Here is a 27,797-nt window from a genome sequence, read left to right on the forward strand (position 1 = left end):
AAAACATTACCATGAGAATAAATACAAATGACATTCATACAGCAAATAGTGATTTTAACAGTTTGCTTATGTGGCTAAGATTTTTGTCCAGTACTGTACATGTAACTACCTATGCGTAACATAAACCCAGTAAAGAAAATGTTGGGGAGGTAATGGAAATAAAAACTGAAGGTAGTTAATTTTTTAATTTGCTTTGACATACATTTGAAAGAAAACTATACAAAGACAGGATATGTAATGTTTTAGAGAGCATGGGTGCTAGACTTGCCTGTCTGGAGCCCAGAACTGTCTCGTGTATAAACTTGTACAAAAATAAGTTCACAAAGTAAAATGTCAAATATTGTGTTTTTGTACCGTTTTCAATTTTCTACAGTTAAGATAATGTTTGTAGATGTTTTTTGCATTTTACATACTCAACTGTTTTTGACATTTTTTTGGTAAGATTTTTAAAGCCTAACCTTAAACTTATTCCTGACCTTAACATCAGAAAACAAAAAGAGATGCTATTCCCTTTCAGGTTTACTAAGATTTTTGTAAGTGGCACTTCACAAAGTACCTGGTCCAGATATGTATGTATGATATGTAGGTTGGCCCTATTTTCCTTGTTTTCCTACAAAGCCAGAACATTTCCTGAAATGGCATGATTTAGATTTAAGTAAAGAATTTGATGTTTTAAGTCATATTATTCTTAAATTCTGCTAGATTGTTCCTCCACTGAGCTCAAAACGGGCCTTCGTAGCTCATTACCAGTTTGTCATATGCTGGCTTTATTTCCTGTGGACATGCTCAAATGTCATCCAAAAACTCCAAGAGCTGTATTTCTTTTCTCATTATGCCCTTCATTGTAGATTGACCTCTTTTAATACCAGAGCTGTCCCCTGATATTATTCCCATCTCATAATAAACCACATTATGTCAAAATGATCTCTTACAGTTAATCAACTCTATCTCACTTTGAAAGAATAAAGGTTCAGATTTTCCCAGAACAGAATTTCATTTACATTTGAATTGATTGGTAGAAAACAATTCTCTCTCTTCCTTCTGTAGGAGAACTGTACTACAACTCCATGCTGGAAGGGTTGGATGTCGAGGGGCCGGACTTTGAGGCAGATTCCTGGAGTATGGCTGTCGACTCAACCTACCTACAAGCCCACCGCAAAGATGTTATCAAGAGGCAAGATGTCATTTATGGTAAGAGAGAGAGAATCTGGAAGAAACAGCACTGTAGAACCATTTCTCATTGTCTTTAAAAGTGTTGCATTGACAAAGAATATGAGAATTACTTCAAATAATGAACCCTGTAGAACTAAGCACCCTTAGAACTAATCCAGTGTGCCACCAGAGTGGTTATGTCCACAGTGAAGCATATAGGCATGTCAAATTGAAACGTTCTATGTACTGCCCTGTTTCAGACTTCCTTTATTGTAGGATGTGTTTTTTGTGAGATCGGTTAGCTCTTGTTGTTCTGTTTAATCAGAGTATATTCCAGTTCATGTTTTTTTTTTTTTTTTTCAAAAAAGGCACTTTGTAAAACAAACTATATAAAAAATTATACATTTTTGGCTTTTCACATCACATTCTTTACATCAAATGCTACAATAATGCTAAGAAATCATTTTATTAAGCAACATGGCTATAATGTCAAACTTACCAAATTCAAATCATACTGAAATACCTTCTCTTTTGCTTACACACACAAATGTGGCATTGATTAAAATCTTAAAATCTGCATGTTTATGGGAATCTTTCTGCAGATTTCAGTACACGTGAGAAAGAAATTATGTAAAATGACATCATGCTTTTGTTGTTGACTTCTCTGTGTTAAAGGATGCCATTAAAACATCCCCACAAAATTTGATATCAAGACTGTTATGGCTCTTTTACACCTTTTAGAACATTTTTGTCTTCATTTCAGTCTATTTTGACATGTGTGAACACTCTTTCTGTACTTGTGTCCGCACCAAACAACTGAACTGTGACCCAGTAAAAATCCTCAGTCTCAGTTAACCCTGTATGGCATCACATTAACGTCAAAACTCGCGCGCATGAAATATCCCTCACGCACGCGCAGGGCCCATGGCTGCTTCTGTCAGCGAATCCTATTGGCTGATGCCTCCTGGGGGCGTGGCTGACCATGCAGTACGAAAAGCCCCTTTCCAGAAGACAAACATAGCAGACGGAGACGAACATCGGCAGGTGAGTGAGGTTAAAAGAACTGAACTCTTATTCATCTAAATTATAAGAATAATTTACTAGTCAGGCTGAACATCGTTAACGTTTTAGTATCATGCTGGTTGTGCTTATCCATTTAGTTTAGACTTAATCTGTACGGAGTGTAATGTTAGTTTAGCTAATAGCTAATGTTGAGTGGAATTACCAATGAAATGTCGGGAAATTAAATTGTGTAAAAGGACATTTTTACTGAAATAACAAATGAACATCAACAATAAAACTTTGTATATTTAATACTCTGCTGTTGGCTTCAGTGTGCAGTTCAGGGGTGTCCAGTCTTGTCCACAAAGGGCCATTGTGGGTGCAGGTTTTCATTTCACTCCAGCAGAACACTCCACTCTTAATCAGTCTGCCTTGGTCTTCAGACAGCAGAGCACTCCTGACTCCACTCTTAATCAGTCTGCCTCAGTGTTCAGACAGCAGAGCACTCCTGACTCCACTCTTAATCAGTCTGCCTCAGTGTTCAGACAGCAGAGCACTCCTGACTCCACTCTTAATCAGTCTGCCTCAGTGTTCAGACAGCAGAGCACTCCTGACTCCACTCTTAATCAGTCTGCCTCAGTGTTCAGACAGCAGAGCACTCCTGACTCCACTCTTAATCAGTCTGCCTCAGTGTTCAGACAGCAGAGCACTCCTGACTCCACTCTTAATCAGTCTGCCTCAGTGTTCAGACAGCAGAGCACTCCTGACTCCACTCTTAATCAGTCTGCCTCAGTGTTCAGACAGCAGAGCACTCCTGACTCCACTCTTAATCAGTCTGCCTCAGTGTTCAGACAGCAGAGCACTCCTGACTCCACTCTTAATCAGTCTGCCTCAGTGTTCAGACAGCAGAGCACTCCTGACTCCACTCTTAATCAGTCTGCCTCAGTGTTCAGACAGCAGAGCACTCCTCTGTCCGCTATGGTTGTCTTCTGGAAAGGGGCCTGTCGTACTGCGCGGTCAGCCACGCTCCCAGGAGCCATCAGCCAATAGAATTCGCCAAGAAGCAGCCATGGGCCCTGTGTGTGCGCGAGGGATATTTCACGTGCACAAATTCTGACATTAATGTGATGCCATGGTTCAGTTCTCTGCTTGTGGCAACACTTTTTATTAGGATTTGCACCAAACAAAGAAATTTAACATCATTCATTCTTCTTCTAGCAGCATATCAGCTTTGTACTGTCCTCATAATCTGCCTGTTTTATTGTCTGACTCTTCAACAATCATATTGTTCTTGCAGCGCAAACTACGGTGAATAATGGCAAAAAAAAAATTTGGCACATGGGTTGTGGAGCATATTCATGACCAAGCATCAGCAACCTGATTGGTTACATTAAAACTGACAAAACAATCATAATGAAGCAGATATTAATAATGGTTTATTGTTTTAATAGATTGGGACAGATTAATTGACATTAAATGACAAAGGCGCATGAGGAAGAGAGAGATGATTAATTAAGGTGAACATTTAATTCGTCACAACTTTATGAATATTATCTTATGTTATTTTAGTTTGGTCCACCATTAGATCATGTATATAGTGACCTGCAGTGAAAAGGCTGAGCTAGTTCTTGTATAGTGGACAGAAAATTAGCCTACCCAAGTTCTATTTGGAGAATGAAAATTGCATGCACTCCTTCTCCTCCATCCAGGATCTGCTCATCATAAAATCTTTATTGTATAATCTGACTGAATTTGCAAACTTTTTTTATTTGCAGTGACTCTGCCATCTGATGCTTTGAGTCATGAGGGCTTTATTAAATATAATGATGCCTGTAGTGCCATTGTGTGCTTTTGCTGATGTGTTTGACTCGGTCAGCTCATGTGATTTGCCTCCTTTCCACTCAGAGTTGATCCAAACAGAGCTGCACCACGTGCGGACACTACGTATCATGGAGTGTGTGTTTCGGCGTGGGATGCTGGAGGAGGTGCAGTTGGAGCCGGGCGTGGTTCACGCGCTGTTTCCGTGCCTGGAGCGTCTTTTAACCCTGCACATTCGCTTCCTCAACCAGCTGCTTGATCGCCGCAGGCAGTGCTTGCAGCCGTCTAGTGGGCACAACTTCACTATCAACCATATCAGCGACCTCCTCGTGCAGCAGGTAGTATGTGTATACGTGTGAGTGTCAGCAGGTCAGAGTTATACTGCAAGTCCAATTAGAAAATTAGAACTAAGCATTATTTGCAGGGGTCGACCAATACTGTTTTTTTCAGAGACCAATAACTAATACAGTGGGTGGGTTTTTTATTTGGCATGTGTTCAAATAATTTTAGAAATTTCATTTTAATTATACTGGTATAATCCAATAAGGCTGTGGGCAGGGCTGCAGGACTTCGAGACTGTAGAAGTGTTTCTTTTAGACCACTTGAAACATTGTAAACAAGTTAAAATGCCAAAAATGATGAATATCAAATCCAGGTTAGAACATAATCGATCAAACCCTGATTATTTGTTAGAAAGAACCCCAATATTAGAATAAGTGCAAATAAGCATTTTGATTTTATGTGTGTGAGTGTATTAGTTTAACCATAACTAGCTTATTTCAGTGCTTCTGTATTCTAAATCGGTTTTGCTGTTGGATTTGAATGAATTCGTGTGTTCTCCTGTGTTATTCTGTGTATGTGACATGTAGAGCAGTGTGAAACTGCTATGTTTCCCAGTCCAGTCGCAATAGACCGCTAACCAGACAATATGTTGTTTTTTTGTCTGATATGTTTTAAAAGCTGTAGTAGGAGAATAATGTGGACTACACAGTGGTGTGTCGTGAACTGGGTTTGGTAATTACTGCACTAATATGCGCTAAAATCTCTTAAATAATGTGTTGGGTGTGTGGGTGTAATTATGTGAGGTGTAAATGTGTGGTGTGTAAGTAATGTGTGATGGCAAAAGAGATATACTTGGTGTCATGTAGAAAGAAAATATTTGTGCTTATATTTCTGATATATAATATACATTCACTGCGCACCTTAATTAGGTAAACCTACCTTGTGTTTTAAAACACTGTGTCCACTCACTGTCCACTCTATTAGGCACACCTACCCTATTGATCCACCTTGCAGATGTAAAGTCAGAGACAATAGCTCATCTGCTGCTGCACAGTTTGTGTTGGTCATCCTCTAGTCCTTCATCATTGACCACAGGACACTGTGCACAGGACGCTGTTGGCTGGATATTTTTGGTTGGTGGACTGTTCTCAGTCCAGTAGTAACACTGAGGTGTTTAAAAGCTCCAACAGCACTGCTGTGTCTGATCCACTCAGACCAGCGCAACGCACACTAACACACCCCCACTTAGTCAGTATCTCTGCGGTGTTGAGAACAGTTTACCACGAAAATAATACGTGCTCTGTGGTGGTCTTGTAGAAGTCTTGATCATTGATGAATGGGGTAAGATTGGGATAAGAAATTATGCAGAGAAACAGCTGGACCACCCATTGTAGAACTGCAAAGTGCATTTGTATGGTAAGTGTATCTAAGAAATTTTTCAGTGAGTGTAGATACAAGGAGATGCCTAATAAAGTGACCATTGCGTGTATGTTGTATAAAGTAATGTGATATACAGCACATTTAAAATGTTAATTACTGTTCCCCTGTACAGTTTTGTCTGACTGTAAGTGTTGCGTGTGTTTCAGTTCTCAGGTCAGTGCGCTGATGAGATGAGGAAGGCCTATGCTGAATTCTGCAGCCACCACTTGAAAGCTGTTAAACTATATAAAGAACTTCTGGCAAGAGACAAGAGACTACAGTACTTTATACGGGTAAGAAGACAGCAACAGCTACGTATTCTTGAATTAACACCAAAGGGTTTAAACATTTAATGCTGAGACATCAAGTGGATATTTCTACTTTTAATTTGGGCAGCAACTATTGAATGTTTTTATTCTTGAATATTCTCTCAGATTTTACACAATATATTCAGATATTCTGTAAATATAAGAAAAGTTCAAGATGCTGTACTTGGAAAACATATTCTGATTATTGCTTTTATTTTATAGGTAGTATACTATATAATCTAATTCTTTTCATGTCATTAAAATTGCATTAAAATGCTAAATAGTGGACCCTGCTCAGTCTGGCAACCCTGCAGATTGCTGACTCTGTTTGAACAGCAGTGAGTGGAGCAGGTGAGCAGAAGAAACAGCAGCCTTTTGACCATCATCATGTGTGACTTTGCTCTTGTCAGTGAACAGGGGAGTGACAACATCTTTAAGATACTCAAAAGCACTTTATACAGGAGCACTCATTAAACTTTGCTACTTCGCCTTCACCTCACTGTGCACTCTGAATAATTTCCCTACAGCTCTGGACAGCTAGCTTGCCTGCATGTTCTGATTTACTCTTGGTACTAAATGCAGCTGAGAACAGGCCAATAGTCCAGAGCAGTAGAAAACTTTTTTAGACCGTGCCTGGAAACAAGACCGACTGTTTCTGCTAAGGACTCTGGCAGATCGCAGTGTCCAGTGAGGCTGGTGTGCACAGCTGGTAACTGTGTACTACTGGTGAAAAGCTAGTATTAAGCGCATTGGTTCATTTCAATGCATTTTTTAAAAAGAATGTTTGAATTGCATATTTATTTCAGCCCTACTTTAAATTTACCTATCAACAATGTGATTTATCAATGCTGTCTCATTTATTTATATCATTGCTGTCCAAAAATATATCTTAATTTTTAAGACATTGATTTTTCTAGATCATTTGTTCATAACAGCTGCCCTCTACATTGAAAATTTATTGACGAGTGGATCAATAGAAATGCTCCTCAGTCCATTCTCTTTGCATTAACTTACATTAATTAATTTATTAATTAATTAATGTAATTTAACATTTTATTTTGAGTACGCAGACACATTCGTCATACATGGGAGTAGATTTCACATGTCAGCTGCCTTTTAATGATGAAATGAATCAGTAATACGTGAAATTCCACAAAATGTGCTTGCTTGACAGAAACTATTACCGTGCATCCAACTATTAAAGCAGCATTGTGCATCGTTTGTATAGTGACTGGAAACACAGTAGTTCACAGGAAGCTTCAGTTCCACATTTTACTATGCCCAACAAGGTCATACATACGTGGCATATTTTAATAAGATAAAGAGGACCAGGCCAAAGTCTCTGAATGGATCCCAAACACATTAGGTAAAATATGGTTAATGTTGTCTTCTGAATGTGCTGTAGCAGTTGATTTAACCAAAAGGGAGAGAGTAAGAGAAAGTGGCATATAAAATTTGATACACAGGCATTTATTACATCGATCCATGCCAGTGCATGGCTTCACCAGCACGCTTAGTCAATGGAGCTCTTCGTGGGAATGGGATTAAGGAGTGAGACAGGGCGTCAGGGAGTGTGTGATAAGAGATAAATGAGGTGTCTGTGTTGGTATGCCTGTGTTTATATAACCCTCCGTACTGGTCAAGAGAGAGATGAAGAGATCTTGTGTGCGTGCATGTGTGTGTGCTACTGCCGTGGGAGGACAGTGATGTACAGCTGGATGAAGGTGGGTGTTGTATGCACTAATAGCCTTGCTGCCTGAATGTTGTCATAGTTGTATGAATCATCAGATTTTCAGGTATTTTCATCGAGTCCAACTTTGCATCGTGAGCAATTGGCCATTTTTTTAGCACATAGCAATGGAACAAGACGGCACATAAAAACACAGCAATTTGTATGTTTACCATGCTCTGTTAAGAGGGTTCAATTTGGTCCATGACTCTATTTTAAGCAATTATAGCTGAAGCCTCAGCCATTTTTTTTGCAGTTTTAATGCAGAGACAAACAAACATCAATGTTTGCCTTTTAATCTACTGTTCTTGATTAATTATGTGATGACTCAGTGCTATCATCAGATTCATGTTCAGATTGTTGTTGTCAGAAAGAAAAACCTTGAGAAAAGACATTCTTAAATTGTAATGGAAGGTAATGTTATAGTAATGTTGGCCCATTTCTGTTGAGCTGTTCATCTGTTCTGAAATGTTAGCACAGTGCAAATTATGCAAAAATAGTAAAAAAAAAAAAGAAAAGAAAAAATGGAAAATGGGGGTACAAAGGTTTTGAATAACAGAGACAATATGTAAGGTACATAATATAGGTGAGCATTGAATTATAAGCTGCACTTATATACACTGCTCAAAAAAATAAAGGGAACACTTAAACAGCACAATATAACTCCAAGTAAATCAAACTTCTGTGAAATCAAATTGTCCACTTAGGAAGCAACACTGATTGACAACCAATTTCACAGCTGTTGTGCAAATGGAATAGAAAACAGGTGGAAATTATCGGTAATTAGCAAGACACACTCAATAAAGGAGTGGTTCTGCAGGTGGGGACCACAGACCACTTCTCAGTACCGATGCTTTCTGGCTGATGTTTTGGTCACTTTTGAATGTTGTTGGTGCTTTCACACTCGTGGTAGCATGAGACGGACTCTACAACCCACACAAGTGGCTCAGGTAGTGCAGCTCATCCAGGATGGCACATCAATGCGAGCTGTGGCAAGAAGGTTTGCTGTGTCTTGTCGGTGTAGCGTCCAGAGGCTGGAGGTGCTACCAGGAGACAGGCCAGTACACCAGGAGACATGGAGGAGGCCGTAGGAGGGCAACCACCCAGCAGTAGGACCGCTACCTCCGCCTTTGTGCAAGGAGGAACAGGAGGAGCACTGCCAGAGCCCTGCAAAATGACCTCCAGCAGGCCACAAATGTGCATGTGTCTGCACAAACGGTTAGAAACCGACTCCATGAGGATGGTATGAGGGCCCGACGTCCACAGATGGGGGTTGTGCTCACAGCCCAACACCGTGCAGGACGCTTGGCATTTGCCAGAGAACACCAGGATTGGCAAATTGGCCACTGCCGCGCTGTGCTCTTCAGAGATGAAAGCAGGTTCACACTGAGCACATGACAGACGTGACAGAGTCTGGAGATGCCGTGGAGAGCGATCTGCTGCCTGCAACATCCTTCAGCATGACCGGTTTGGCAGTGGGTCAGTAATGGTGTGGGGTGGCATTTCTTTGGAGGGACGCACAGCCCTCCAAGTGCTCGCCAGAGGTAGCCTGACTGCCATTAGGTACCGAGATGAGATCCTCAGACCCCTTGTGAGACCATATGCTGGTGCGGTTGGCCCTGGGTTCCTCATAATGCAGGACAATGATAGACTTCATGTGGCTGGAGTGTGTCAGCAGTTCCTGCAAGATGAAGGCATTGAAGCTATGGACTGGCCCGCCCGTTCCCCAGACCTGAATCCGATTGAGCACATCTGGGACATCATGTCTCCCTCCATCCACCAACGCCATGTTGCACCCCAGACTGTCCAGGAGTTGGTGGATGCTTTAGTCCAGGTCTGGGAGGAGATCCCTCAGGAGACCATCCGCCACCTCATCAGGAGCATGCCCAGGCGCTGTAGGGAGGATCATACAGGCACGTGGAGGCCACACACAATACTGAGCCTCATTTTGACTTTTATTAAGGACACTACATCAAAGTTGGATCAGCCTGTAGTGTGTTTTTCCACTTTAATTTTGTGTGTGACTCCAAATCCAGGCCTCCATTGGTTAATAAATTTGATTTCCATTGATGATTTTTTTGTGATTTTGTTGTCAGCACATTCAACTTTGTACAGAACAAAGTATTTTATGTGAATATTTCATTCACTCAGATCTAGAATGTGTTATTTGAGTGTTCCCTTTATTTTTTTGAGCAGTGTATTTTATTGTGTTGCACTGTGTATTGTAGTTTATTGTATTGTATTGTATTGAATGGCACAGAGTTCTGTGTTCAACTCTGTTCCTTTTTCTCTGGGTATCAACAGTGACTTTTGTTTTTAGCAGTATCTGAGCTCAGGACTGTCTTTTTCTCTAAGCTATTGGTAACTGGCAAAGATACTTTCTCTAGATAGACAAAGCACTTCTTGTAAGTTGCTCTGGATAAGAGCGTCTGCTAAATGCTGTACATATAAATGTAAATGTAATATAACTAAGCTGAAAATGTCTTTTTTTTGTCACAAACAACTTTGACAAAGCAAACATATGAACTAGGGATGCACAGTGACAACAGAATCATTTTGGTATCCACACACATTTGCTTTAAAATATCAGCATCAGACAGATGTTTAGATTTAGCCAGTATCTCAACCTGATATTTGATTTCATTTGCATTTAAACCTCAAAAAATAAATGTTACTTTATGTTTAATGATTCTTCATAATGCTAAACCAGGTGGATTTAGGCCCAATTTCTACATTTTATAAAAGCTTATCCATCTATGTTGCATCTATAATATAGGAATATACTTTACACTGATCAACTGATCAAATCAGTTAAAAGGTCTTAGTGATCAGCACGCTCACCATTGCAGAACATCATCTGCTAATAGCAGCATTCTGCTTCTTTATATAGTGATAGAAAATACAGTAGCTCACAGAAATACATTTTACTATGCCCAACATAAACCATCATTTTAGTGAGTTAAAGGGGGCACTGCCAATTTAATGTACATTAGATAAGGTTGGGTTTAATCCAGACACATACGTGCAGACTTTCTACAAAGCACAGACTCAGTTACAGTAGATGTTATTTTTTCTAACCTATAACTCTTTCTGATTCATCTCTCTGATGTTCTCTCTCTCTCTCTCTATCTCTCTCTCTCTCTCTCTCTCTCAGAGGGTGAGTAGAGTTCCTCTGTTGCGTCGTCATGGTTTCCAAGAGTGCATTCTGCTGGTTACTCAGCGCATCACTAAGTATCCTGTCCTGGTGCAGCGTATCCTCGACAACACAAAGGGTAAGCCATCTCCATGGTAACAGCTGAAACTAGACAGCGCTTGTTGTAAGCCTGGTATCAGGAAAGCCATTATGTTAGTGGACATATTACATGTTTATTGCACATGTTGTTATGAAACCATTAACTTCATAATACATATACAACTACATTTGTGCATATTGTGCAAGAATCTAGAGATTGAAGTACATCTTTATTCAGATGTCTCTACTCAATCAGTACTGAATTTGACAGACAAATCAAATAACCACTGCATAACCAGTAATGCCACAAAAACATTTATTCCATGCACTTTTTGTCTGCTGGCTCAATTACAGTTGTTAATGAGTTCCAATGGACCCAGCTGCTATGAGTTTCTCAGTGCCATCTGGGTTCAACACAATTTCACTGAGTGCCTGAATGGAGCAAGTCTGCCTGATTCAGTACATCACAAGTGAAGGCAGAAGGCCTCACTTCCTCAGCTGTTTGTGTTGATCTGATTGACGTGACTGATGAGTTTAAGACAAACCTGTCTCTCTTGATCTCACCTTGGTGTTGCTGTTGTTCTTGATACAGCCACCTGGACATCAGGACTAAGTTATAGTTCTAAAATGGAAAAACTCCATTTGTTTACCACATCCATCAAATGTAATTATGAAATTATATAGGACCATATTTACAAAACCTTTGGTGTGCTAAAGCATTGGGCATGCAAGCTTTCAACATCTGATTTATCAGCGTGAAGCAGAAGCCTTTTGTGTGTGTGCATACGAGGTCGACACTGAGCTGCAGGTGTTAGTATATGCAAATGAGCAACCTAAAGAGATTTACTTACTGTGTTTTTTTTAATCTGAAAATAGCCACAGCATCGCATCTTTATGTTTCAAAAAAGTGTGTCATCCTAAACGTTGTAATCAAAAAATTCTGCACAAAAAATTATTTGGTTCTGTCCTCATGCCCTTTGAAAGGTGAGACCTGGTTTTGTTTGCGGCTTTTTTTATCGTTTATCCACAGTTTTAATTATATATATTTTCTTCACAGTGATTTCCTAAGTAAGTCTTTTAGCTGCTGAGACTCGCCTCCTCTGACAGAACTTGCTTTTCAAGAGACAATTTCTTGTTTCTCTGTCTGCTTTTCTCTGCCTACAGCTGGTATAATTGTGCAGAGTGGATCTGTATATTAACGCCTCCACAATCCAAATTAGCCAGTTAGGCGTAACATCATACCATCGTAGATCAGTTTTGAAACTAGGGCAGCTGCAATTGCTAAATTTTAGCCTGCACCAGAGGTTCTGCAAATTCTTTTGTAAATGCAAATTGTAATTTAGGCAATGAATTACATTCACATGTGTTCTATATTTACGGTTGTGTGTCAACACTTCTGACTTTTTTACATTTGTTTTAGTGTCACACATTTAAAAATCTTCTTACGTAGAACGAGAAAAAAATGATTAAAATATATAACCTGTACTTTTACAGAATATCTCTGCTTATTTCAGTAAGCTGAGTGAGAAATAATTAATTAATAAACCCCCAACTGTGGCTTCTGAGAGTAAACTCCTATCTCCCCCACCTTAGCCCCCAGGACCAGGTCTGCCCTTGGAATAAATACCCTGAAATGCCTCTTCTTACATTTTGTGCATTTGTGTATATTTATCGCTTATTACTCATTGAAGCAAGTGGAATTCTGTCAAAAGTGCACATTGCAAACTTTAATTGGTCTGTGTTTTATTAGTAGACAGTTTTATTGTGCGCAGTCTTTGTTGAAAGAAAATCAATCCTTTATATTTCGCACTATTTTTGTCATTTTGGGACAACAAAAACATGGAAAAACGTTGTAAAAAGAAAATTTGAACTTATTCTAAATGATAAATTCTGTAATTATACTGTAATCTAAGTCAACTGTAAAGATTCTAGATTTCTAAGAGTTATTAGCACATTTGCAGTACTTGTTAATGGCATGTGTATTTGTATTGAATTTACATGTATATGACACTCGTGTATGTATGGGTTCATACAGACAATGCTGAGGAGGCTGCAGGTCTGGCACAGTCTTTGGCTCTGATACGGGAGCTACTGAGCAGCGTGGATCAGCAGGTGCTAGAACTGGAGCGCACACAGCGGCTGCAGGAGATCCGCTCAAGACTGGACTCACGTGCCGAGACAAAGCTCCGCTCAGGAGCGCTCTTCAGACCTGCAGAGTTGCTCCGCAGACAGCTTATCCACGACGGCACACTGCTGTGGAAGACATCCAGCTCTAGGCTGAAAGGTGAAAGAATGACAGAACGAGAAAACAATCTATTTCTGTTTAGACTTTTCATCAATAGTTTGGAAATTTTCCAAGGTACTTTTCAGACAGCTTTGTCCATGGTTGACATACATTTTGCCTCATTTCAATTGTGAAAGGGTCATCAAATAAGAACTTTGAAGCAGCATTCACATTAGTTTATAAAAATATAACATACAAAATAAAGAATACATTGTTTGAATGTTTTGCCACTTTTAAATGTCCCTAACACATCTAAATTTATTGTAAGTTTTGTGCCAGGTGGGTAAAAAGTCTACTCAGAAGTAAACATTTACACATTAAACAGTAAATTATAATGCTCAGGGCAACTTCAGAGCTTTCATGTGTCCTTGTTTATTCAGAACAATATTAAATAGGGGTTCACAATACACAATATGTCACAATATTAATTATATCTGACATTTGACAGACAAAAGAGAACCAGTGGTGCCACATTTAAAAAATATCCTCAAAAGCTATGAGTGCAAATAATTTTTATTCAGCATTTCACATCCTGTGCTGATGAATCATGCAGTTGGTCAGTGTTAGAGGAGTACTGATGATATTTGCAATATACTGAGAAAAGCACACTGCAGTGTATTGTGGCATGATTTGTCATGATAGCAATACATATATGTATTTCCCTTCGCTAACATTAAATATCTTTTTGCTGGGAAAACGACATTTATATACTGCCTCTTTACAAATTTGTGCATTCAGTAATCAAAAAGGAGTTAAAATTCTGCTGTGTGCAGAAAATTTTGCAGTGTGCACCAGTGTGGAAACATGAGGCTACTCTCTGTGTGTCTCTTGGAAGTCAGTGCTGATTCAACATGTTCAGTTGGCCAAAATGGTGCTGACAAGAACCAGTAGTGAGAACATGTCACACAAACAAAACAACAGAATGTCATTTGAGTGCCCAAACTTTAGCATTTTATGTGTTTAAAAGAGAGAGAGCTCAAGCAAATGTGTTTTCTTTGCTGTTTGTTTCCTAAAGATGTTCAGGTTCTACTGATGACTGACATACTGGTGTTTCTGCAAGAAAAAGATCAGAGATACGTCTTTGCAAGTTCGGTGAGTCTACAGACATGCTGTACATTGACTCACTCAAGGACACACACAACATGGGCACAGAAGTGAACCCACATCTTTTCACATTATGCATAAACATATTTCAATAAAGGTGTCTGACTCAGTGGATTGTGTTTAGTTCGCTTTCTTTCAGGAAAGTTTAGTGCAGCTTTTAATTTCAGGTGAATGTATGTCATTCCACACAGCTCAGTTTACCAAGATAATACATACTACTTTTCCTCTCTCTTTTTCTCTTTCTCTTTCTCTGTTAATTCTCTCTGTAGGATAAGTCTGCAGTAGTCTCATTGCAGCATCTTTTGGTAAGAGACATCGCTAATCAGGAGCGAGGGTTGTTCCTTATCAGCAGTGAGTTCAGCCCACCAGAGATGTACGAGCTCCATGCAGCTTCTAAAGATGACAGAAACACCTGGATACGTCACATAGCACAAGCTGTCAGCAGGTGCATACACACACTCACACACAGTGAAGTCAGTAGAATTAAAATATTGATATGGAGTTGAATTTGATTCAGTTTAATTCTGTAAGAGTAAATCATCTCCAGTAAATGTTAGATTTTACTCTTCACAAACACACATACACAATACAGCTAGGGGTTAAATTGCAATTTGGAAGGTGTTCAAATTCTTGACAGTGGGCAGGGAAAGAGGTTGTGAAGTAGTAGCAAGTTACTTTTTTAAAAAAATCATAACTACTGCATCTAGTTAAAAGCCCATCCACAAATTAGTTTACAGCTTGCACATACCATGCTTGCTATGTTGGTCCCTATACATGTAATCACATAAATAAATGTCCAGCCAAAACTAATAGAATTTCTCATATCTTCTTTCTTTGCAGTTGTCCCTCAAGAGATGAATTCCCACTTATTGAAACTGAGGATAAGGCACTTTTGCGGAGGCTTAAAGGTGTGCAGTGCATCCTTTTACACACTGCCTTTAGTTCACCACTATCAGTCTCTCCCTTCACCTGCTTTAAATCTTAAGCCTCACACTTATGCGCCTCCTCCTTCCTCAGCTGACATCCAGCAGAAGGACAGGGAGGTGTTGGAGTTGCTCCAGGAGCGAGTAACCCTGTTCTCAGATCTGGCTGAGGTCATGGGTGGTCACGAGGTCATGTTGCCGCCCAACTCCAGAAACGTCTTCAGGGCTGACACTCCTCAGGCTCCTCGAGGGGAGCAGCTACTCACTCAGGCTATTACAGAAGGTGAGGGTGAAATGTTAAATAAACAACAGCCCTACCTGCCAGCCTCTCAATACCTCTGATTTTCCCTGTTCATTTTCCAATGTAATAAATTACTTAAATGAACTTTTACAAATATAATGAACAGTCATTGAGTCAGGACCTGTTTCTCTTTCAACAGTGGACAGACTGACTGAGCTGTTGTTAGGCTCTGGTTTAGAGGTCTCTTTGGCTTGCAGTTCCAATGGCCACCACAATCATACAGGGGCGCTAGTGATCAGTAAGTATTAACCAGGAGCATGATAACCGTAGAAGAACAGTCTAAAGTGGCTTTCACATCTGTCCCACTATGAGTTCTGCCACACTGTGTCATACATTTCCCGCTTTTATACTTTGTACTGTCAACTCCCAGACAAGCCATGAATATCAAAAGCAGATTCTGTTTATTTTATGCTTAAAGCAAATAGAGAATTTATGATTAGTATGATGATTAGTATATTTATATAATTTTGGTATTAGTAATTTGGTATTAGTATTTGGTAACAGAGTAAAAACCCAAAAGATTTTGGTTGTATTAGCATTTACAGTGACTTGTAGCATGAATTAAACATATGACAAAAATTAGATACAGGATTTTTAGTACATGCCCATATGATTATATATGACTCACTAGATGCACCAAACAAATAATATCCACTATATGTATACTTCTCGTAAAATTGGAATAAGAAAAATGTCAATCTGAGGAAGAAGATTTAAAACCCAAATTGACTAGTTCATTAGGAAAACTAGCCTTCTAGTATTCTTATAATATCATGCTGGTGTTAACTTGTAACAGGATTACATATATCAGTTTACATATTATCTCATAACAATGTGGTCATTATTGTATTTCTAATTAATCTTGTCTATTTCTCCTTTCCATGTACCTTCCCAATCATCTCAGATGGACAGGAGGTATTAGTTAATGGCTCACAGGAGACTGCGTCTTCTCAGGTAAGAAACAGATATCAAATAATCATTTAACAGAAATTTGATTAATTTAATCATAAATACCTCTCCTTGGATCACCATCTTACCATGGTGGAAAGTGGTGCATGCCTACATGATCCTAGGAGCTATGTTGTCAGGGGCGAAAGCTCCTGGTAGGGTCTCCCAAGGCAAACAGGTCGTGGGTGATGGGCCAGACAAAGGGTGATCCAAAAACCCCATATGATGGAGACCATCAGGACCCAGTTTCCCTCGCCTGGATAAGGGTTACTGGGGCCTCACCCTGGAGCCAGGCTTGGGGGAGACCTACAAGGTTGTAGGTGCCTGTCATGGTGGTAATCCCCAAACCCATTGGTGGACACCTCAGGTAAAGGAAGCCGTCAAGCTGAAGAAAGAGTCCTGTCGGGCCCGGTTGGCTTGTGGGACTCTGGAAGCAAAAGATGGGTACCGAAGGGCCAAGCAGGTCGTGGCTTCGGCGGTTGCTGAGGCAAAAACTCGGGTTTGGGAGGAGTTTGGTGAGGCCATGGAGAAAGACTATTGACAGGCACCGAGAAGGTTCTGGCAAACTGTCAGGCGCCTCAGGAAAGTGGTTCCTGACAAACACTATATACAGTGGGGCTGGGGGGCTGCTGACTTTGACTGGGGACGTCAATGGACGGTGGAAGGAATACGTCAAGGATCTTCTCAATCCAACCAACGATCCTTCCCTAGAGGAGGTAGAGCTTGAAGATCCGGGGGCGAGGGTCTGTCCATCACTCAGGCTGAGGTAGCCAAAGTGGTTGGAAAACTCCTTGGTGGCAGAGCTTGGGGGGTGGATGAGATCCGCCTGGAATTCCTGAGGGCTCTGGATGTTGTAGGGGCTGTCTTAGCTGACACGCCTCTGCAACATCGCATGGACATCTGGGGCGGTCCCCCTGGAATGGCAGACCGGGGTGGTGGTCCCTCTTTTTAAGAAAGGGGACTAGAGGGTGTGTTCCAACTATCGGGGGGTCACACTTCTCAGTCTACCCATTAAGGTCTATGCAGGGGTACTGGAGAAGAGAGTCCGACTGATAGTCAGATCTCAGCTACAAGAAGAACAATGTGGGTTTCGGCCTGGTCGTGGAACACTGGACCAGCTTTTTATCCTCACCATTCTGTCCCTGTACAAAAGGAGCACGAGCTTGGTCCATATAGCCAGCAGTAAGTCAGATTGGTTTCCAGTTAGGGTTGGACTCCGCCAGGGCTGTCTGTTGTCACCAATTCTATTCATAACTTTTATGGACAGAATTTCTCAGAACAGCCAAGTGGTGGAGGGTGTTCGGTAAGGTGACCTCAGGATTTCACGTCTGCCTTTTGCGGATGATGTGGTCCTGTTGGCATCATCAGGCTGGGACCTCCAGCTCTCTCCGAACCAGTTTGCAGCCGAGTGTGAAGCAGCTGGGATGAAAATCAGTACCTCTAAATCTGAGACCATGGTCCTCAGTTGGAAAAGGGTGGAATGCTCTGTCCAGGTCGGGAGTAAATTCTTGCCAGAGGTTGAGAGGCGGATTGGTGTGGAGTCTGCAGTAATGCAGACCCTATACTGATCCGTCATGGTGAAGAGAGAGCTGAGCCAGTAGGCGAAGCTGTCAATTTACCGGTCAATCTACGTTCCGACTCTCACCTAAGAACGAGATTGCGGATACAAGCGGCCGAAATGAGCTTTCTCCACAGGGTCGCCGGACTCTCCCTTAGAGATAGGATGAGAAGCTCGAAGATTCGGGAGAGGCTTGGAGTAGAGCTGCTGCTCCTCCACGTTGAGAGAAGCCAGTTGAGGTGGTTCGGGCATCTGGTAAGGGTGGCCTCTAGACGCCTCCCTAGGGAGGTGTTCCAGACATGTCTGACGGGGAGGAGACCCCGGGGAAGACCCAGGACACGTTGGAGGGACTATATCTCTCGACTGTTTTGGGAAAGCCTCTGTATCCCTCCGGAAAAGCTAGAGGAAGTGGTGGGGAGAGGGAGGCCTGGCCTCTTTGCTTAGGCTGCTGCCCCCGCGATCCGGAATCAGATAAGCAGATGACAATAGATGGAAGGATGGATAATCATAAATGAACAAATTATGATTATGACAAGACCCACACCCAAGTCTAAAGACTCTATGTAAAAAAAAAAAAAAAAAAACATTTATCAAACTGAGTACCAGCGTAGATGGAGAGGATGTGTCACATTATTGCTGAGTTTTATGCAGTCCTGTAAAAAGGATAATTACTCATTATTCAAGACTGTCTGAAACTCCCAAGTTTCCATGGCAACCTGAATCCAGATAAAAACCTATCACGATTCTGAAACAGCACCATTATTGCCGCAGAACTTTGCTTAAAAAATCAGTTACCAACACTTCTTATAAACAGCATGTTTTAAGCTGATGTCCTTTACTTCATTACCATACCAAGCTTGTTGAGTGAGCTAGTAATGTCTGAATCAGTGAATCAGATTTGATTGATTCATCAGAACTGATTGATTCCTTTAATCTTACAGGATGGGAATGGGAATCAAGTGGAGGATAGGACACCGAGTGAGGTACAGAGTCAGTTATAAACAGTTTAAGCACTAAAATAGTTTGGATCATGCAGGGAAATACATTGTAAGTTCAGTGCATAAGTGCTTGCTCCAGGATATTCCAAACCAAATCAAATCTTGGAGCCTTTACCTAGTCTTGTTTCTGGCTGGAGTGCAAACTGCACAGCTAACTCCATCAATTTTCAGCCAGATGGAGTAGCTGGTTGTAACAATTGCTAAAACTTGACAAGTCTGGTAAACCAATGCATAACATTTAATCCAGTACATTTCTGTGTTGCTTGAACAGAACAGATTTCCCATCCTAAATACATTAAAATATATGCATTAAAATAAATATGACTTTGGCAAATGTGGCAAATTTATTTTAGACTACCAAGTAGTAGAGCAAATATCAACACAGTAAACTTGAAAGATGTTTGACTTGCATGACATCTGTACCATGCTTTTGGTGAATCTTTGAATATTATAATAGTACCAGTCGAAAAATGTAACGTATTTCCTGGAAAGCAGTTTTCAGTGTTTTACTTTGTATAAATGTCCACAAATATTTCCAAATTAAAACATAAAAAACATTACAAATAGTCTCTAAATGCAGCATTTCTCAGGTTTTTCACTTTGCCTCGAATACAAGGCATTTGGTTATGAGCTGCTCATACAAAGCATGCATTAAATCATGAAATATTAATAAATGTAGAAATGTAGTCTGGTGAGTGTGTTAGATTTGTTCCTGTGTTTATGAATTGTGTGTATTTCAGGAGATGTCTCAGAGGCTGGTGAATCTCAGTGCTCAGCTCCATGCTCTGCAGGTCAGATTCCATCCCACAGCAATTGACTCATATCTGATTCATGCATTTGTTTATACTGAAAATTATTGTGTCCCGGTTCATTTCTTTACCTGCACAGCAACGTATAAAATGACTTCATTTGAATTGAACTGAATTGAACTAATTGAATTGCAGTGAATTGAATTGAAGTACACTCTCAAAATTGATGCCTTAAAAAAAGGGTTGTTTTTCAACACCTTTAACTGTCCAGTTAACGGCATCGCATTTTGTGTTACTTTTAACACAAGAAGTTTGTTAATCTTATTTAACAAAGGCAGCATGCGTAGCTTTTTTAACACAGAGATATAAAACAAAGTAGTAATTAATCATGATCACATTCTTTTGTGTAGCTAACTGCGATCAGTCTCATTTGTCTTATTTAAAAAGCAATGCATTTTGTTACAACTTTATGAGTGGACAATGTAAACTTCATCAGCATCACTTTCACTAATTCAATAATGTGAAAGCAGGGTTCACATGAACAGAGCATGAAAATCACAATTTCCATAGAACAGTATTTCAAAGAAAGGACTTCAGTCACAGAGTCAGAGCAATATACAGTGTGTGAGCAGCTGGAGTTCAGGCTAGAACTACGAATGGTTAAAAGGGTCAAACTAGGAATTCTTTTTTTAAATGTGGCGACAAATTAGTAAACTACATCAGTTAATACACAGAATTCAACTACATTTTGTATGTATTATAATTAATTATCCAACTGTATAGTTCATATTATAAAGATCAAATATGAGGTTTAATGTTTTAAGTCAAAAAGTGTTGTTAAATAACATTTTTTGAATGAACAACACCATAACAGCATTTTTAAGAATACCTTAAAACACATATTTTACTCTTTCTCAGGGGGCAGTGATTCGTCAGGACTCTATTTTAGAGTTCTGCCTGCGTGAGAGCTCCGTGTCTCCGGCCGCGGCTGGTGCCCGTCCTGTGCGCTCTCTGTCGCGGGACGGAGGCAGCGATGTGGGCTCGGTGGGTGAACTGGCCCTGCTCCAGCGACAGCATAGCCTTCTGCAGGAGGAGTTGGTGCGGTTAAGAGGAGCCGAGGGGAAGCTGAAGGACAGCGAGAGAGCAAGAGCTCAGCTAGAGAAACAGTTAAGAGATCTAAAGTCCAACACTGCTGTTCTGGGGGACAGCACAGCAGCTGCTGCTTCACAGGTATCACATCACACTGCGTTCAAAAATGTTAGTTTTTCGGAACCAATTTTAATCCCTGGCTGGATTAACCTTGTTGGGGAAAATGTTATATATAGTAATCGCTTAAATGGGAATAATATAATCTCAATCAGCTGAACTATGTTCTTTATGACAGTTTACAGAAGTGATACTGACATCTACGTAAATATGGCGCTTCTTTGTTCGGGTTATTGAATAATGCTTTCTGATCATTAATATGTTTGTTGTATCATCTTTAGCAGAATCACTCATTGCATTTCACCTTTAAAAAAAGCAGAATACTTTTTGCAGCTTCTAAAAATACCATTTTGTAAGTGTTCCACATATGAGACCCTTCAAGAGCAGATAAACCCAAATAGTATGCAATGATATATTTATATATATATAGTGTTGTAAGATGTTCAGATATTAAATATTCCATTAGTTGTAAATGCACCTCATAAGATTATTATGATTTATCCACCCTCTCTTTCCTACAGGCTCCATCCCAGCGTAAAGAGAGTGAGACTGACCCAAACATGGACACACCACTGGTTAGTCACGCGTCTGTGGATCAGCTGGACTGCCTTCAGGATTGCAGTGATGTAGATGTAGATGTGATCTCAGATGATGATGATGACGATGATGATGATGAAGATGTTAAGGTGTCTCCACGTTCAGAGAGCCCTAGAGGTCAGTATTGCAGTGATGTAGGAGTGATCTTTTGGGACTGATTATCTTTTAGAAGAAGCTTATAAGAAACCAAGACATTTTAGGAACTAGCAAGACTTGTCAGGTCTATCTAGTTCCTCATAAGAAACTGGGAGATAAAAAAAAGAGTCACATCTGACTGAGCTGACTCAGAGGCAGTGAAGTATAAGATAAAGCGAGCATTAATTACTATCTCAGCTGCTGATTGCAGGGCATTGAGGTGCTATTAGAATAATGCACTTCACTGAAAAAACACCTAAGCCATTCCACTATATTTAGAAAAGCAGTGTAATTCCTTAAAAGAGGGAAGTCTGTAATGTTCTGTTGTGCTGCTATATATGTTGCTAAATGTCCTTAGGGATCAATAAAGTATCTATCTATCTATCTATCTATCTATCTATCTATCTATCTATCTACCTACCTACCTACCTACCTACCTACCTACCTCTTACCTGGGAGAACATTCACCACTGGACCTTAAATCCACTGTTTTTACATTGTTTGTACCTTGATGAATGAAAACTGTACCTGCACAGTACTTTTATTTCTAACAGTGTTTATAGACTGAACGGTACATTTTGAAACATTTTGTTTACATCAGTGGTGTCCAGTCTTATCCGCAAGTCAAGATTGTCATTCCGTCTGTGCAAGTACACAGTGGAGTGAAATCACATTCCTCCAGGAAAAGTGTGAACGTGCAGATAGTAGTGTGCAAACAAAAAAATTAAGCTGGACACAATATAATGAATCCGATAAATTAAACAGACGTTAGACACATTAAACAGACAGGACAGTGCAGCAACGACACAGCACTCATTCTGGACATGAGGTAGTGGAATAAGGTGCAGAGATATTTAACATGCTGTGATCTGTGAGTCACGCAGTCAGATGACATACATAAACACAGCAGTTACTGAGGTAGTAAAACAGTGTAAACACAGTGTAGCAGCAACGATCCAGATAGTGCAAGTAGAGCATCAAAAGAGGTGAGTGTGTAGAGTTGGGGTGGTGGGGTGGGGGGAATATTTTATCAGTCCTTGTGAGTTTAAAAACCTGATTGCTTGAGGAATAAAGCTGTTGCTTTAGATGGCAGCAGTGAAAAAACTCAGTGTGAGGGATGGATGGGGTCGTCCACAATGCTAGTGGCTTTCCGGATACAACGAGTGGTGTAGATGTCCATGATGGAGGGGAGAGAGACCCCGATGATCTTCTCAGCTGTCCTCACTATACGCTGTAGGGTCTTGCGATCTGAGGCGATGCAATTCCCAAACCAAGTGATGAGGCAACTGTTCAGGATGCTCTCCACAGTCCCCCTGTAGAACATGGTGAGGATGGGAGGGGGGAGATGAGCCTTCTTCAGTCTCCGCATGAAGTAGAGGCGCCAGTGTGGCTGCAGATTTCTACTCCAATAAAGCAGAAGGTCACCTGATGAAATGTTTGAAGACTAAGACCTACTGATTAAACAAGTAGAATCAGGTGAGCTTCAGCTTGTTTGGAGTGAAAACCTACAGCCACACCAGCCCCTTGTGGATAAGATTGGACACCCCTGATTTACATTGTACCAAAAAGTTGATTTTGTATCATATAGTCCCTTTAACACCAAATAGAAATGTTGGATCACTGGTCTACTTTTTTACATACTAAAAATGCTCATTTATTATATCTTGCTGTCCAGCAAAGAAGTTGTTTATTTTGATATGTGCTACCAAAACTGTTCCTGATCTTGGCTTCAGCATGTCACTTTACTCCAGGGGTGTTCAGTCTAATCCATAAAGGGTCAGTGTGGCTGCAGATTTTCATGCCAAGCAGAAGCACAACAGATTCTACTTGTTAAATCAGTTGGTCTCAGTCTTCAAATAACTGATCGCATGTGCTCTCGTCTTGTTGGAATGAAAACGTGCACACTGGACTTTTGCAGATAAGACTGAAGACCCCTGTTTTACACCACTGCAGTTATGTATTAATTAAGCTGTCCTTTTTGGTGCGTTGCAAGTGTATTGTGGTTGTGCTTCAGTCTGTGATGCCTCAGCTGACATGCACTAAACTTTAGCCCCATGTAATACTAATAGCAGCCTACACTCAAGCTTATGTAAGTGATATTGATTCAGTTAGAATACACAGTACATGCTCACAGTATTTAATACAACACACAGCCTCATAAATCACGCTCACCTACGCACCTGCACACATAGGCACAGTAAATTCTGAGGAATGAAAATGAGTGAAGCGGATACAGAGCCATTTTCCATGTGTGTGGGTGAATGAAAGTGTGTTTTTTTTAAATGGAGGAGTCAGACTGTTTAAATATTTCAGCATGCAGTCCCTGCTGTTTCTGATTGTGGGCCGGATGTACTGAGCATTTTGCGCCAGTTGTCGGCTCAAACTGGACGCATTCTGTCTGCATGTTATGCATCAAAGGTGCCATGCATAAGAAAAATACATATACATTAGTGTAAAATCTGGGAGATCATGCAGAAAACTGTACGGATATGTCGGAAATGCAGCTGGTTAGAGATTCCGCCTGATTTACTAACACTTGAAAAGTTGTGGTGGCCAGCTTTGCAGATTTTCTTAATCTTTAGACTAGGTGTAAAATTTCAGTAGTTTCTCAAAGGCATATTATTGAGAGCCTTTCTTTAACAGCTGCAAAAGAAACTGGATTGACAAAGGCATGAGCATCGAACACATGGTAGAATAATATTTAACATGGTTTCAACTCTCTGAATCAAATGAAGCGTGAGAAGACACGGCGTTCAAATGCAGTTTGATGCGACTGCAGTGCACGCTCACAGTCTGTGGTATTGTTTACAGATTCAGTTACACCCCAGCAAAATGTTTCAGTGTGAAAGAAGTTCATTTATTAACTTTGTAATGTCACTGTCCCTGAAGTTTCTTTTACTCTTTTGTATGATGCTTTGTTGGCAGCTCCACTATTTCACCGTGCCCTTTAAACCCTGCTGCTCACAAGGGTGCTGTTTGTAGGTGTTGCTGTGCACTGTTTGCCTGATTAGCTACAGACTTAGAAAATCACACATCAGTTAATTTCTAACTGATATAACTGAGGACCTGCTGTGTGTCAGCATTCATGTCAAGATACTGACAAAGATACTAAAGGAATATCAGTTTTTTAAACTGGGAACATTTTGTCATGTCTTAAATCTTTAATTGGGGTAAATATCTGGCTTGCCAACTTGAATTGAAACTGCAAAAAAGGACATCTTTGCTAGTGAAATCTTAGGTCTAGTTGATGTATCTAATATTTCTCATTTTGAGATGGTTATAGGAATATTATAAGATTATTAAACGTATTATTTACTTGATTCGTCATTTTTAGGCAGAATTATCTCACTGTGTTGGAAGATAATTTTGCCTATTTTTAGAAATATTTATGAAACAATATAGTGCCAATATATTGAGATAACTTCACTTAATAAAATACATAAAGTAAGTAATAAAACATCAGGTAGTCAGATAATTGTATATTATAAGAATAAGAACTATTAGATATTTAGACTATATTGAAGATGATGTTAATTGCTAAGATAGCATTTTTTTGCAGGGTAGTTCTTTAGGAAACTATTCAGTGCATCAGAAATGACATTTTTATAACAATTAGATTTGATTATTCAGGTAAAATTGAGGAATATTTTTTGAAGAAAGAAGGAACTGGAGGATTTTAGACAGATAACTGTCACACACCCATCCAGATTCCAACTCCAATTCCCAGAACTCCCTTGGGGATCACGTGACTGATGACACTCATTCCACAACCTATCATCGTTCCGCTTCACCAGAACACTGACATCTTTCACCTGTTGTCCTTGTTCATGTGACCAATGATAGTATTTAAACTTTTATTTAGGGCTTTATTGAGGTCTTCGCAAGGTATTGTGAGCTACTGAGAGGTTTCTCTTGTATTGCTTACTTGTTTTTCTGGCTTCTCTGCCCTTTTGGATATTGTCTGCTTTCTAGAAATGTTTGTCTTTTTGTGTTTTTGGACTGTTTTGCATTTGACCATTGCCTGTGTTTAGACGACGAGTTTGGAAAATATTTTAATATTTAATATTCAGTAAAGTCTCTTTATAATTTCATCTGTGAGCGTCTGATCAGTTCTGCAGTGGTACAACAACAAAAACAGTATACAGCCCGAGATTTGTATATTTCGATGGATCAGTGAAGCTTTATGCTTCCGGTTTGTAATTATTTTCAATTTTGTTTTCCATCCAGATCTGCAAGACATTCCAGAGGAGGGCGAGTCAGCTCCAGAACCGCGAGAAAGGGAGGCCTCACACTGCTAATGCTCTACTGGTGCCTAGAATCTAGAACTGGACCCTAGCCTAACTTAATACATCGGACCCAACGCTACTGAACCACAAGACTGTATGAGCAAGTCTTCCTCAGAACTCTAAAGGAAGAATATATAGCTATTGATATTACCTTAATCATATACATATTTAATTGTATTTGGTGATTTTTGTTTTACAGCTTTTTGTGGCAATCTTTGGCATTGTATTTTTTGACATAAGTATTTTTTTTTGTTTGTTTGTTTGTTTTTTTTTTTTTAATCCAGTTTGGCTTTTGACATCAGTGGACCAATAAGAATATGCCAAAGCAGCATGACAACAAGCTTATAAGTGTCAGATTTATACAAATAACAGGACTCTGCACTTGATATTGCATGAAATGTTTAGTGTTACAATATGAACACATAAATAAACTTGACAGTCGCTAAAAGGACTGAAGTAAACCTTCAGGGCGTTCTTGTTGACAGCAGAGATGCTGTATGTGATGTTTTTCTTTCAGCTCTTGCTAAACCACGTTTTCTGTACACGCAGAAGCACGCAGTTAGTTTTTATTCTTCAGTAATCGTGAAAGAGTCTTGTGTTTCACTTTAGGACATGAACGTTAAAGTTTTCTTTTTTTGCTCTTAATTTGTCATTTATTTATTCTTCTTTCACTTTAGCAGAAGCGTTGTTGATCTTTCAAACACATAGTAGAACATTCTGAGAAAAAAAGTCGTAACTTTAAACACAACAAAGACCATTAAACCAAAAGAACTAGCTGTAATTTAAATAAAATTACAAACGCAGAGTTACAAACTTAAGATGTAAAACCACATGTTTTCCATACACTAACTGAGTAATTACAGCTGTACATTAGCATGAGGACTTTAGTATGCTGTAGATATTTTGCTGGTCATTTTAGCTCACAGCAGAGGACTCGCTGAACCCAGGTAGATTTGTTTATTTTTTTTTTTGTAGCTCTGTACATATGAGATGATTATTTGCTAGGATCTCTTTGTTGGACCTTCCATGTTGATTCCAGAATTCTTTTCCATTTTTGTTTTAGTTTTTGGACGTTTAACCTTGATTTGACAGTGCCATAGGTCACTGGCTGTGTTTGTCAACATGATGTGTCTTAAGCTTTGATTTCAGGAATCAGAATACAGAGACTATTGTATGTTTGTAGGTTTGTAATTCCTCTGATTTGAAAAGTTAAGTATAATGTTTCTATTTACGTACAAACAAAAGGATTTGTATAGGAATTTAATTAATATTGATATGTTTAAATATTGTTTAAAATGCTATTATGACTAAAGAATATTGTTATGGATTTCAGAATTAAAGTCGTGGCTATGGACTGAAAATGGTGAAGTACAATGCACAAATATATCCCTACTGTCTTAACAAAATCTCCATAATGGTAGCTTTAATGGTAAAAAGGAAAAAAAATTCTTAAATTTGTATGTAGGTCAAATGTAAACAAACACGGTTTTATTCCAAGTCATTTTGAACCATTCATTGTGAATTTTCACTGTAAGGGACAGCTGGTGTATTCAAATGTGTTGATACGACCGCGATGATATGGTTTTGACTAACGTAAACTTGCATACATTGGATCTGTAATTTTTACAGTACATACAGTGAAGTGAAGTTGCGGTGTGGTAGCATTCAGTTATGTTTTGAGAAAAGTCAAAGTAACAGAGTCTGTAAGACTGTAAAGCTGTATTGATTGAAGAAGGCTGAATGATACATTAGTGGGCCAACTAGAA

General features: G+C 39.7%; 1 protein-coding gene across 2 annotated transcripts in view; it reads left to right on the forward strand.

The window, feature by feature from the left end:
* arhgef1a (Rho guanine nucleotide exchange factor (GEF) 1a) overlaps positions 1-27,532 on the forward strand; it is a 44,544-nt gene extending 17,012 nt beyond the window's left edge. For both annotated transcript variants that reach the window (XM_017720066.2, XM_017720068.2), the window contains 16 exons: positions 1,048-1,191; positions 4,060-4,310; positions 5,841-5,966; positions 10,865-10,982; positions 12,978-13,226; positions 14,242-14,318; positions 14,600-14,775; positions 15,171-15,238; positions 15,348-15,536; positions 15,694-15,792; positions 16,459-16,508; positions 19,002-19,043; positions 19,799-19,849; positions 20,726-21,037; positions 21,535-21,727; positions 25,973-27,532. In XM_017720066.2, the coding sequence (XP_017575555.1) occupies positions 1,048-1,191; positions 4,060-4,310; positions 5,841-5,966; positions 10,865-10,982; positions 12,978-13,226; positions 14,242-14,318; positions 14,600-14,775; positions 15,171-15,238; positions 15,348-15,536; positions 15,694-15,792; positions 16,459-16,508; positions 19,002-19,043; positions 19,799-19,849; positions 20,726-21,037; positions 21,535-21,727; positions 25,973-26,043 (2,216 nt within the window). In that variant the 3' untranslated portion in view covers positions 26,044-27,532. The remainder of the gene's footprint in view (positions 1-1,047; positions 1,192-4,059; positions 4,311-5,840; positions 5,967-10,864; positions 10,983-12,977; positions 13,227-14,241; positions 14,319-14,599; positions 14,776-15,170; positions 15,239-15,347; positions 15,537-15,693; positions 15,793-16,458; positions 16,509-19,001; positions 19,044-19,798; positions 19,850-20,725; positions 21,038-21,534; positions 21,728-25,972) is intronic.
* Positions 27,533-27,797: the final 265 nt, after the last annotated feature.

This window comes from Pygocentrus nattereri, chromosome 1 (genome assembly GCF_015220715.1).
Source record: "Pygocentrus nattereri isolate fPygNat1 chromosome 1, fPygNat1.pri, whole genome shotgun sequence".
In the NCBI taxonomy this organism is placed as follows: domain Eukaryota; kingdom Metazoa; phylum Chordata; class Actinopteri; order Characiformes; family Serrasalmidae; genus Pygocentrus; species Pygocentrus nattereri.